This window comes from Pelophylax lessonae, assembly GCF_965119305.1.
Source record: "Pelophylax lessonae genome assembly, chromosome: 4".
Lineage (NCBI taxonomy): Eukaryota > Metazoa > Chordata > Amphibia > Anura > Ranidae > Pelophylax > Pelophylax lessonae.
In genome coordinates this window covers 234,890,289-234,903,454 of record NC_138771.1, presented here as the reverse complement: position 1 = coordinate 234,903,454, position 13,166 = coordinate 234,890,289, and the positions used below count along the sequence as shown (strand labels likewise).

Here is a 13,166-nt window from a genome sequence, read left to right as displayed (position 1 = left end):
CCTGGTCGTTTAGCAGCCAAATCCTCCGGGGCTTAAGTGGTTAAGTTGTGTACACGCCAAGAATCTAAGTCGTTTTCCTCATATTAGAGTTTTTTTTTTTTTTTTGTGTACACCGCTTCATCAACTGTACAGTTTTTGTGGAGAGGTTCGGTCTACTGGAATGGAAGGACACATTACTTTGGAACGCCAGTGAAGCTTGCCATGCATCACAAAAAGGGCACTGCTCCTGATTTTTGGGTGTAGCATTGCAAAATACAAAGACTAAAGACAATTGTCTCACCCCCCCACCCCCACCCAAAGGTGCAATCTATGATCTTCATCTACTAAATTTGATTAACATAAATTTATTTTTAACCTTTACCCCTTTAGTTGACCCTAATGAAGTCCTTCCTCACTTTATCTATTTGTTACCCTTCAGTTCATTTGGGTATTTTTTTTTTTTTTTCCCAGTGACCTATTAGGTGCAATAATTAGGCTGTTGCTGAAAAATAACCTTGCCATGCTTTTATACCAGGGGTGGGGAACTTTTTTTTTTTTCTGCCAAGGGCAAGGTAAGTAATTTGCGCCCCCCTACACATCTACTAGACCACCACACAGACCACTACACTGACACCTACATTGAACTAGCTGACCACTACACAGACCTACCTTATTCCTACACTGACCTACCTGATTACTATACTGACACCTACACAGACCTACCTGACCACTACACAATCCTACCTGACAATTACACTGACCACTACACAGACCTACCTATTTCCTGCACTATCCTACCTGATCACTATACTGACACCTACAGAGACCTATCTGACCACTACAGAGACCTACCTGTATACTATACTGACACCAACCTCACCGCTACACAGACCTACCTGACCACTACACTGACACCCACACTGCCCCCCCCCCCTTCACTGACCCTTCTTACCTGACCCCCCTTTATTGACCCACCCTACACTGAACCCCACCCTGTACAGTGACACATACACTGGCCCCCCTTCACTTACCCTTCTTCCCTGCCCCTACTTCACTGACCCCCCTTTACTGACACCAACACTGACCCCCCCTACATTGACACCTACACTGACCATTTCACGGACTGGCCTCCCTAGACTGAACCCCCTACACTGACCCCTACACTTGCCCCCTTCACTGAATCTTTACAATGACCCCCCTACATAGACCCCTTCACTGACACCTACACTAACCCCCTTTCACTGACACCTACACTGCCCCCCCCCCCCCCCCACATTGACACCTACACTTACCCCCCTACACTGACCCCCCCCCCCCCCCTTCACTGACACCTACACTGACCCCCCCCCTACTGACCTGGAATGGAAGCATGCGGCTGAAGTAGACAGCAAAGCCGCTGCTTCCTCTTTGCCGCTCCTCCCACAGGTGGAGTGCATTTGATATCACTCCGCCTGTGAGCCGGACCTACAAAGGATGTAGTGGCTCCGTTCTCACACACTGCAGGCTTGAGAATGAGAGAGATGTCTCACACTCACTGACGCTGACAGCCGGGATATTGCCCTGAGCTAGCGGGTGTCCGTGAGCTCAGTGTGGAAAGCGGGAGACTCCGCCACTTGCGGGAGACTTGAGATGTCTGGGATGCGTCCCCCCCCCAAAATTTGCACCCGGTGCGGCTGCCCCCCCCCACGCTACGCCACTGGCTGTAGGTACTGCTGGCTCTGGCTGGCTCTGCTGTGGGTACTGCTGGCTCTGGCGGGTGCTGCTGGTGGGAAATGCTGGCTAGAAGTGTAGCGGTGACGCGTTGGGAGGAAGAGGCGATGTTTCCTGCATTGGTCACAGGTGGAGTGCATTTGATATCGCTCCGCCTGTGACTCGCTCAGACTGTCGGAGCGTAGCCGGAGCTATACATGAAGCATCGGCTCCATTCTGACAGATCGGCTAACACTCAGCTGCACAGGGGCCGGACCAGATGACTTCGGTCCGCGGGCTGTAGGTTCCCCACCCCTGCTTTATACCCATACCCAAAGCCTTATTTTAGTGTAATTTTTAAATTGGACAATTGTAACAATTTTTAAATTTTTTTTATTTACAGTAAAACAACCTATAAATATACTTAAAATATTTTTTAAAAATATAAATAAATGACTCTTCAGGTTTGTCTGTAAAATCCTGTCATCAAACGGGCCAATAGTGAAACTAAAAAGTATTGGTTCATAAAGGGAAGAGCTAAAATGTCTCCATAGTTTCAAATCTTACTCTGGGCTGTTAAAAAGGGGTACATGGTATAGATACTGATCTCTAATACTTTGTTTCCCAACAGTGTGCTACATACTTGGGCCTCTGCTGCTTTATTGCTGCTGATGACATTGAGGTAATTTTAAGTTGATTGACTAAATATTTTTAGTTGATAAACTGCCCTTGCTTAAAATAATTTTTATTGACTAGGACCTGTATGGAACAATGGAGTGTTTGGAAAACATCTTCACTAAGCAGTATCGTTCTGAAGGTGGGGCTGAAAGCTGTTCAGCACTTCACATCCAAGCTCTCCAATCGTGGACCCTTTTGCTAACCATCTGTCATACAAGTGAAGCAAAGAAGAAAATAGACATGTAGGTTACCCTGTTTGAAAATGAAAATTGAGTTTAAGAAATAGCCTGCTTATCCAGATGGGAACAAATGGATTCATTTGCTGCTTGGAATTGCTCTTTAGAGGGAAGGGTTTAACTTTGTAAGTGGTCTTTGAAATGCAATATTAGTACTACTATGTTTGTCATTCTTGCAGACATCTACCCAAACTTCCACGACTGCTTTCCTGTGAGGATGTCAACATGAGAATTACAGCTGGGGAAACACTGGCTGTTCTGTTTGAAATTGCGCGAGAAGCGGATGCAGTAAGTGCACTATTATGCGCATACAGTATTAGGCTATTGGTGAATGTAGTTATGGAAAGTTTTCAGATTTCAATTCAGGGTTTCAGTGTTTTTTTTTTTTTTTTTTTTCTCCCACAATTTGGCTTGTTTGTGTATATTGCGTTCGATTGGGATATAAAAACTATGTGCGTTTTATTGAGTAATTATGAAGATTTAACATAATTGCTCTTGCATTACTTCTGTAATTTAGGTAAACTGTGTAGACCTGTAAAGAACCTGCCATGGCAATATGACTCAAATGAGTTTTTCCTGTTCTAAACGGCAAGTTGGGGACCATTTGTGTACAAGAAGCATGTGACCATGTTGGAAGTCCAAAACCCTGTGTAAACTAGGACTTCAGCAAGCATAGCTCACTCTGGGCTTTGCCTTAACTCCTGGGGCAGTGAGAGTTAAGTATAGGCTTCTGGTAAAGTCTACATTAATGTGAACCTGTTGCCCTGCATGGGCAGTGAACGGATACATTTGGGCTGAGCACTGGGAGTTGTTGCTTGCACTGCTGGGTGGACTTTCATTTTTCTGTTAGCCTTTTACATCTGCTTGGCACTTTCTGCCATTCAGTGTAGAAGCATCCTGCTGTTGGTCCTTATTTGCAGAACCATGTGAAACTCTGATCTGCAGTCCATTCCTGCTGTCTGCATACAGGGATAATGGTCACCTCTGGTCTTAGCCTCCAGCTGAAGCCAAATTTTACTTTTCCTCATGGATGACTGCAGGAACGAGACTCTTCAAAGTGTTCTGCACTTTCAAGGGCAAAAGTCATAGCTCTGATCTCCCCATGGCCTTAGAGCTGGGTGAACCAGCAGTCTGAACATTTCTGGCTTGGACTTGGTTCAGCTTCTCTCAGGGCTGACTCTTATTTTAAGACACCAGTCTCCTGTCTTTACCTCAGAATGAAGACTAGGCCCTTATTGATGCAGTATGCGCTACTTTCCTGGTGTAGGAACTCAGACCCAAAGCAGGAAAGCCCTTTAACTGCATCTACTATTTGAGGTATTCCTCTGTAGACTAGAAGCATCCTGAAGGTTCTTAGAACCCGCAAGTGTTGGAACTGTTCCCCTTTGGGAATTGATCTGCACGCACCCAAAATGGTCTACACTCACTGGATCTACCAGTGACATGCCATAACAAGGAAACCACTGGACCAGTATCGGTATGCTTGCATTTAAGGCTTCTACTGACCAGCAGTTGGAATCCCACCTTACATCCCAGTTTTTTTTTTTTTCTTAGGCAGGTTCTGCCCTGACAGATTAAGGTTAAAGCTAGCATAGGACAACAGTGGCAGAATAGGATGCATCCCTGAAGAAGGCTCTCTGGAGCTGGTGTAGACCCCTTCCGCCAAAAAATCTTCTGTGAAGGTACTTCTCCAAGCAAGGACTGATTGTGAATCCTTTTGTGGGGTTCGTGGATTGTTAGCCAGCAAGCATAAAGTGGCAAATGAATTGCCTCTTGCATTCTTCAGCTACTCACTTTTTTTTTTTTTTACTATTGCTACTGTAGCAGATTGCCTCTGTAGCTGTGCCCCAACTTGACCACCACTTACAAAAATACTGTTCTGTTGGGGCATGTAAGGTACCTGGTGTATACTGCATCACCCTTTTTCATATGCAACCTCTGTCCCACAAGGCCAAATGAGACCATTTTTGGCTGTCCCTCACCTGGATCAGAATCTGAAAAGAATTGTCATCCATCCTCGCCTGACACTACTCACCGTATTGAGACTTTTGGCCTAGTGCCTTTTTCCTTGCATTCAAAGCTGTGGGATGCTTGGATGATCTCCAGTAAAGAGGCATCATGGATCCTAGTGGGTTGTTGGGTTTCAGTATTGGAAAATTTATAAAGTATATTAATGCTTTTTCCTTATTTTAAATATGGGCTTTAGGTCACTAAAGACATATTGCACCAAACTAAGCAAGCATGTTATGTTCACTGCACATGGTACAATATTGCACTCTGTCTGCAAAACCTTGCCAGCAAAAAAAAGCTCTACTAAACTTATGTAGCTGGATGCTGGTGATCCTGTAAGAACACATGCAATTGGTGATTTCAACAGGTATGCCAGTAATGCCACACCTTGGAATATTTATGCATTCTGAATTGAATGCAATTGGGAGAAAATTATTGGATAGTAAAATAAGGTGAAAACCTTTTTCCTATTGGGTACTTGAGCCTAAAGCTCTTATCCTTTAGGTGCATTAATGTATATTTCTCATGTCCTCTGACAGTCGCCGCCGATCCATATAAGCCTTCATTATTGGGTAATGGCGCCCTCTGCAGGAGTAAGCTAGGCAGATAGAAATGTTAATCCAAAACTTTTCTATACTTAGACACACCTAGGGGGCCATCCCCAGCCATTTTTCCTGATCTAGTCACAACTGGTCCTCAGTTTTATGCTGCCTAGCTTAGGTGTAGGCTAGCTTTTCTAGCCGGGACCTAGGGTCTTGGTTTTTTCTTTATTTTTATTTTTTTCTGACAATATATATTTTTCTTCTGAATATAGGTTTTTATTTCTTACTATCACTAGTCAGGGACTTTTTCCTGGAGGACTACAAGTGACTGCAGAGCTGGGCCTCACACTGGGTAATATAGATCCTTATGGAGTCCCAGCCTGCCAAAGAGCATCGCAGGTTACTGGTGCGCCCAGGCCTCGCAACGACAGTGTCCCTCGGAATGGGGACGAGCCTGCGGAGCTGTGTCTTCGCTGAGGGTGTCTCAACCCGGAAGGACTGCGTGTTGCCAGCATCCCTCCTTGGCTGACGGCACCCCCACTTAGGGTGGGAGGTCTCCCGTATCAGAGCAGTGCCCGCTTCCCTGGACTGGTGAATACTGATTCCCCCTTGTCTCTGGGGACTTTTGGGGGGTTTGTGGGCCCACACTTAGGGGATGGCAGGGCTGGTGGTCTCTGTGGGATCCCCCGTCTGGCTGGGTGTTATTTCCCTCCATCCCTGGCCCTGCTGAGGGAGCTGTGTGAGAGGTACTTGTGGTACCGGGGGTTTTGGGAGGGGCTCCATAGTAGTGTGGGGTCTCCCTAGGGTCCTCTGTGGTGGCCAGACTGCGTGTGTACGCTTAGTTTGGCGCTGTTAGTGCGGCCGCCATTTTAGGTGAGGGCAGGTCACTGGGCTCTGTGTGGGCATCAGCCATGTCATGGAACTACTTTGCTGCCGATCGGGCGCCATCTTAGGTAAGGGCAAGCGGCCATCTTGCTGGTGCCTTTTTACATAGTTTCATTAGCCACCATTTTATTGTGTCTCCTAGGCTAGGCCTCTAAGGGCATGAGGTCACTTCATTTCTTTCCTTCCATTTTACCTCATAGCAGTCTGACAGTTTATGAAATTGTGGAGGGATTTTTACTAATGCCAAAGGCATTTTTCTGCCAAAACTGTTATTTTTTGTGGATTTTGCATTTTCTGAAAGAGCTCTTTCAAACAATGCAGGCTGCGGTGGGGTTCCGCAGGAACCGCCGATTTAAAGGGCCAGCGTCTCATTTAATTTATCTTGGCTTTCTGGACTCCCAGACCAAAAATTCCCCCACGGGCCTGGTTGGGGCTTCGGGTATTCCTGAAGCCTCTTCCCTGGTCTTCCTTTTTTTGCATCCATGGTGGATCTGCGGAGTGCTTTGTTTTTTAATTTTTTTTTTTTTTTTTTTTTTTAAACAGCCTGTGCCCTCCCAGTCCTCGGACTCTGAGCCTGAATGGTTGCCACGGACGATGTCCCTCCTGTGGGGTCCATGTCCTCCGCTTATGAGGATGGGGTGGAAGAATCTTCCTCCTCGGTAGCGTGGGAATGTGCTGCCATATGCTATCCTCATTAGCGCCATTACGGAGACTCCATCTTGACGAGTCCTCAGTCAAGTACAAGGGCTGCTTTTGGGTTCCAAAGTGCCCAGACGTCGGGTCGGGTTTCCCTGCCCTGTGAATTTTCGCAAACTTGTGCATGACCGGTTACATCGCTTTACACATATGCTGGTGGTGCCTGAGCGTCTTTTTCCCACCGCTATCCCTTTTTAGGAGGCCGTGATCAGACTTTGGACGATGTCTTTAAGTGGACCACGCTGTCTCTGGGCTGACTAAATCCACCTCGATGCCAGTTCACAGATCTGGCTGATGGACGCGTTGAGGCGCTTTCCTGTTTACATATGTTTGCCGCGGTGCTGGCTTCTCAGGCTCTCGCGGCATGGACCAAGGTGCTTTGGTGCACCCTGGTGGCGGAGTGAACCTATCCAACTGCCCTTGACTTGGTGGTTTGGGTTACCCAAATGGGATGTACCGGTGAGGTGGCCTTGGACGAGGCTCCGTTGGTCGCTCGGTTGTCTACGATCGGGATTGCGATTCGCCGCCTTTTTTGGCATAAAAGCTGGTCGGCTGACCACGCTTCAGACAGACTGTCTGATGTTCCTTGTTGGTGAGTCGTCCTTTTGGGAACACTCGGGCTGAGTTGATAAGGGGCTTAGGGGGGTCCGAGTACTCGGTTGCCCCCGGTCGCTAGCGGTAGGTCCTCCCGCGCTAGGCGGGGGTTTTCCTTGATAGCTCAGCGTGGGTCCTTTCGTGCCTTAGGAGCGCAGGACAAGGGCTTCAAGCCCTCTGGTGGTCACAAGAATCAGTGGTCGGGTGAGACAAAGGCTGGTCAGTCTGGCTCAGGGGCCTGGTCCACCGCTTCCTGCAGGGACGTCTCACCTGTCTTAGGGGTGGCGGGACGACTGTGTTGCTTTCAGGTTCCCTGGTTGTCCAGTATTCGGGGCAGGGGGGTTACAAATTTCTTCTTTTTCAGGGTACAAGATCAGTTTTCGATCTCGCCTCATGGACAGGTTCTTCCTGTCGGCTCTCCAGCTGCCTCCTGCTCGTCTCAGGGGTTTTTTTTTTTTCTTCCATCCTGTTCTGTGCCCAGAACAGGGGGCACAGTGCATCCGCTTCAGGGCTTGCAGTCTCTGAACCGTTTTTGCGGATGCTGGAGTTCTGGATGGAATCCCTCAAAGCCGGTCGTGGCGTCATTGGATCCAGGGGACTTCTGGCCTCCCATCACCTTGCTGGATCAGTGTCTACCCATCCCTATCTAGGAGGTTTCTCAGAGATGTCTCCGCTTCGCGGTGGCAGGGGAGCTGGTCAGTTTTCTGGTGCTACCCTTCGGTTTTGCTTCGGCTCCCAGGTTTTTCACCAAGATTTTGGCTCCAGTGCGGGCCTTACTGCGTTTAAAGGAGATTGCGTACTCTTATCTGGCGACCTCCTGTTCAGGTCGAGCTTGTGTGCATCTTTGTCGACTTTTCATTGGTCGGCACTGATGGTTTCGGCTTTCACAGCCGTTCAGGTGGCCAGGTGAGGCAGGACGCCTCGGTCATTGGACAAGTAGTTTCTCTGTTCCACCGGCTGCAGTCGGATCCTTTGTGGTGGCTCCGGTCGCCAACCCTGAGACAGAGCCAGTCCTTTCGGCCTCTGTTGTGGACGGTCTTCACCACAGATGCCAGCCTGTTGGGCTGGGGAGAAGTCCTGGGCACGCCTTGTGCCCGGGGTTGTGGTCGGCGGTGGGGGCCTCTTTGCTGTTACACGTCTTGGAGCTCCACGCGATCAGGCTTTGTTTCCGTTGGTTATCTCAACTTCAGGGGTGTCCGGTTCCAGTACGGACGGACGACACCACGGCTCTGTGGCTTATATAAATCACCAAGGGGGCACCAAGAGTGCCCGGGCGGCCGAGAAAGTGGCCATGCTCCCGTCTTGGGCCGAATTGCGCATTCCTGTGCTTTCGGCTGTTCCCATTCTGGTGGGTGTGGAAAATTGGCAGGCGGACTGTCTTGAGTCGCCTGACCTTGGACCCGGGAGTCTGGAAACGGACAAGCGGTCTGTTTCCATCTCGTAGCCCACTCCTCTATGGGGCTGTGTCGGTGTCTGCATAGCAGAGTGGACAGGACCTGTCATCTGCCTGCTCAGCGGGGATCAGCAGACATCCCCGCTGAGCAAAGGGATTCTGCTTGGCAGAGGCATCCGTGTTAAAGGGGCCTAAGGTGGCATATGTTACTCTTGATCACTGGATCTCCTATCGCCTCCACCTTGCTGCACTGTACTTTATCCTTGTTCATTGAAAGCTTTGTTTAAAAAAAAAAAAAAAATACTGGCTCCTAACTTTTTGTCAAGCCATGATATATTGACATATATTAAATAAAAAAAAGTGTTAATATATACAGATAAATGGCAATCAAGTGAATTATGAAAGTCCAAAATCCATGATAAATGCAGATTCTTTCCCTGGTAACACTGTGTGTAGTAGATATTGTGAATCCACCACCACATGAAAAGCCTGCTTACTGGAAACCAAAGACCAGTAAGGGCCAGCTGCACCAAAGATATACAGGCAAGGTAACCAATTACGGCTTGTCCACATCAATCCACTGCTAGTCAAATGTAGATCTCCAAAAGAATAGGAGCTACATATTGTAAAACCATATATCTTTATTAAAATAAGGTAAATATTGCACTTCTGTAAAATTTCAATCGGGCAGGAAATGTAAATAGTAGCCGGCTCAACGCTGCACCCGCACTTAGGATTTCTGTAGCTATCAGTGACGTCAGCACGTCACGACCGACACGTTTTGTCACAAATGACGTTGCCTGGAGGTACGGGCCGTGTGTTGACTCACCAAATTTTATAATGAAACTTCCCATCCAACAGTAAGCACACCTCAGTCTGAGTCATGGGACCTCTCAGTTAAAAACACCATCTTGAAAGTATATCTTTGGCGCAGCTGGCCCTTAGTAGTCTTTTGTTTCCGGTAAGTTGGCTTTTCATGCAGTGGTGGATTCACATGGTTGGTGGTGGAATGTCAATATTTACTACACATGTTGGTTGCCAGGGAAAGAATCTGCATTTAATTTTGGACTTTCACAATTCTGAAGTGTGTGTGGCCCCATTTATCACAGTGCAACTTTGTTTTTGATTTCATTTGTTTTATTTCACGAAGTTGCTGCTTGAAACTTATAATATTCAGTGCAGTTAATTTGGATTGGCATTATTTGATTTAGATATTTACTGCAGGTTTTTTAGAAGCTATTTTTTCACTATGGATATATTTGATTATCGGGCCACGAAAGTGGTCAATACCGATGGAGTTTTTGAGGTCTTTTCTGAAAAAGAAAATGACCTAGGTTTTGTTTCTGAGGTTAAAGAAAATATCATGGTTTCGGAATTCCATACTCAATGGGACAGTGTCCTTGATATAAGTTTCAAGAAAAGCTATGGTACCCAGGAGCCTTAGATGGGAAGTATGCCCTCAAAGGTGAATTGGAGGAATGGTATAATTCAATGAAGCAGGTGTCGGTTTCCTTAAATTCCTGGTACAAAAAGTGCCAAACTATCGCAGCTTTATGAGATTAAACGTGTTAAAGAAAAGCTAGTTCCTCTAAAAGATAATAAATGAATATAGTCTTCTAATAACCTTCTCAAGACTTTAGAAAAGGAAGAGAAGGATTTAAAGTTCAAAAAGAGGAAGACCTACAATAGGGACTTGATTATCAGACTAACAGTCTTTGAGTGGCAGAAGAAGCTAATCAAAGACACGGGAAGCAATGGGGAGTCCAGGCTGGAAGTTGCCACTCAGGACTCACACCAAAAAGGGATGATGCCGAACATACACCACCAAGAGGATACTATTAGGTCTTCACATATAGACCCCTAGGGGACCCAAAAAAAAAATAGGACGTAATCCGTACTATAGATCGCCCTTTAGGGGATGGGGTAGAGGTAAACCACCCCTTATGGGTCTGGTTCAAATTACCCTTCCAATAATGGGAATGGACAATACAGGTATGGGAATGGCAACTTTTTCCATGTGAAGCGGGATAGGGAATTTGGTCCCCCTAATCAGTTATTTCCCACAGTAGAGACAAGGCCCGCCTTACAATTCTAGACATAAACCATTCAACAATGGCAGGGCCCTTCCCCCGCTTATGGCCAATATCAGGGCTATGGAGTTGATCATTGCGGTGAGGAAGATTCGGAATTGTGGATTATCAATATGTCTGTTAAGAATAACTTCTTTCCATTGGAGATATGGAGGGACCTAGGAACAACCAGGAGCAGGGACCATACAGGCCAAATATGTTGAAAATACAGGCTCTAAGAATAGTGCTGACCATACATAGTGCCACTGTAGTTGGACATCCTACCAACCGGGATACCAAACATCAGGGTTACCCAGGGTGGGGTTTTCCCAGATCTGGTCAGGGCATCAAACGCTCGGTCGAACAAAGAGGGACTAGAGGGGGGGAGGAGAATACAATCAAAGGACCTAACAAAACGCTGGTATTTTTAAGTGATTCTGAGAAACTGCTTTTGGATAAAGGTTTGATGTTTGCCCCCCAAAAAAAGTGCATGAATTTCGGATGTATATGGCTGTGCAGAAATTAATGGTTAGTCTATTTTCCTTGACTGGATTACTAATCACTACAGAATTTCAGCACTCTGGTTTGGCCAATGCATCACTTTTTATTCCTCCTGGTATTTTGGCCCCCTCCCTTAAAGTATTTAGGGACGTGGTCCTTAGGGATTTGGATAAAATGAACATTCGTAAGAATCATATGAATAAGGATTTACAGAGTGGTTTGGTTGAAATTTCCTATGTAATTTAGTCATCCAACCAGCTGACAAAAGGGGGGGAGGGCAATAGTAATTTTAGATGTGAAATGGATATTTTAGAAGTGATTATATATCTGAAAATGCACTAGATAATAGGTGACAGGCAAACTTTTATACCCCACTTTTAAAAAATCCACTGGCCCAATATAAATAAATTGGACACCATTGTCATTAAAGTTTTCCATGTAAACATTCTAAATAAAGGCCTTTTTTGTACCCAGGTTTTCTCGCACTACTGTGATATATTATCCCCCTAAGATACATAAACAAGTCTTATTTACAACCCCCCCTCCAGTCACCCATAGTTAGTGGGACAGTCTCTGTGACGTCCCGGGTGGGGAAATATATTGACTCCTATCTGAAACCCCTGGCCCAGCAGATATCCTCATATATGAAGGACACCCGGCATACCATCAATTTACTGTCAGGGTATACACCCAAGGAAGGTTTGTGGTTAGGAACTGCAGACGTTACTTTACTTTACACAATTATTCCTCACGACTTGGGTCTATGGGTGGTTAGGCTATTTTTGGATAGGAACTCTGACCGCCTAAATCTACATGTTTCCATTATGGAACTTTTTGAGTTCGCAAACACACGATTTCTGGTTTGATAACCAATATGATCGCCAGGATAGAGGGGTAGCCATGGGGGCTAAATAACCCATTTCGGTTAACTCTTCATGGCCCAGTGGGAGGCTGTCGTCTATGCCCATTATAGGCCTCAAATACTGTTATGCGCAAGATTCATAGACTATGTCCTTCTTTTGGATGTTACTAACTTGGATCTGGTTCAATTTATGCAGTTTTTAAACTAACCATAGAGGGATCAATTTGAACTATGAGGCAAGTCAAAAGAGCATTCGTTTCCTAGATCTCACTATTTGTTAGGGGTGACAGTGTTGTCACCACCACATACTTCAAATCCAGTGACAGAAATTTGTACATTTCTGTTGATAGTTGCCTTTATAGCCCTTGGTTAGTTTGTACCCAAGGGTCAATATGAGACTTAAGCAGAATTGTACTAAAAACGTCAGATTTATTTTTATCCCAGGCCCAATTTTTTACTGCGATTATTTTTGGAGAGGTTATGCTACGTTTCTCTGGGATACTCTGAACCATGTAATGCAGGTGGCTAGAGCAGATCTCCTGAGGGTTAAGCCTCCGGTGGAGAAGGTTGAGACTACTTCTTCAATGATTCCCATTCGTTACTACCTTCTCAACTCAACACAGAGGGATCAAACGCCTTATCCAACGGCATAGGCACATTTTGGGGAACGATAGGGTGTTGGGCAATGTTTTGCTCGAGAAACCTCAGGTAGTCTTTAGGACAGGGATCCTCAAACCTCGGCCCTCCAGCTGTTGCGGAACTACACGTCCCATGAGGCATTGTAAAACTCAGACATGACTAGGCATGATGGGAATTGTAGTTTCTGAACAACTGGAGGGCCACAGTTTGAAGACCCCTGCTTTAGGGGAACATCTACCCTCATAGTATTGTTCCTAAGGTCTTAGATCTCCCTATTCAACAACTGAGGTTTTTTTTTTTCAAAATCTCATAGGGTACTATCAATGCAAGAAGTGTGCTCAAACAAATGTAGACAGGAGAACCAATAAGTTTGCCTCTACTAGTATGCGTAGC

General features: G+C 46.1%; 1 protein-coding gene across 1 annotated transcript in view; it reads left to right on the top strand.

Moving 5' to 3' along the window:
• Window positions 1-13,166, top strand: part of IFRD1 (interferon related developmental regulator 1) — a 77,714-nt gene that overhangs the window by 54,532 nt on the left and 10,016 nt on the right. Inside the window, exons 6-8 of the mRNA XM_082254454.1 lie at window positions 2,300-2,350; window positions 2,425-2,588; window positions 2,762-2,870. Coding sequence (XP_082110580.1) covers window positions 2,300-2,350; window positions 2,425-2,588; window positions 2,762-2,870 — 324 coding nt within the window. The remainder of the gene's footprint in view (window positions 1-2,299; window positions 2,351-2,424; window positions 2,589-2,761; window positions 2,871-13,166) is intronic.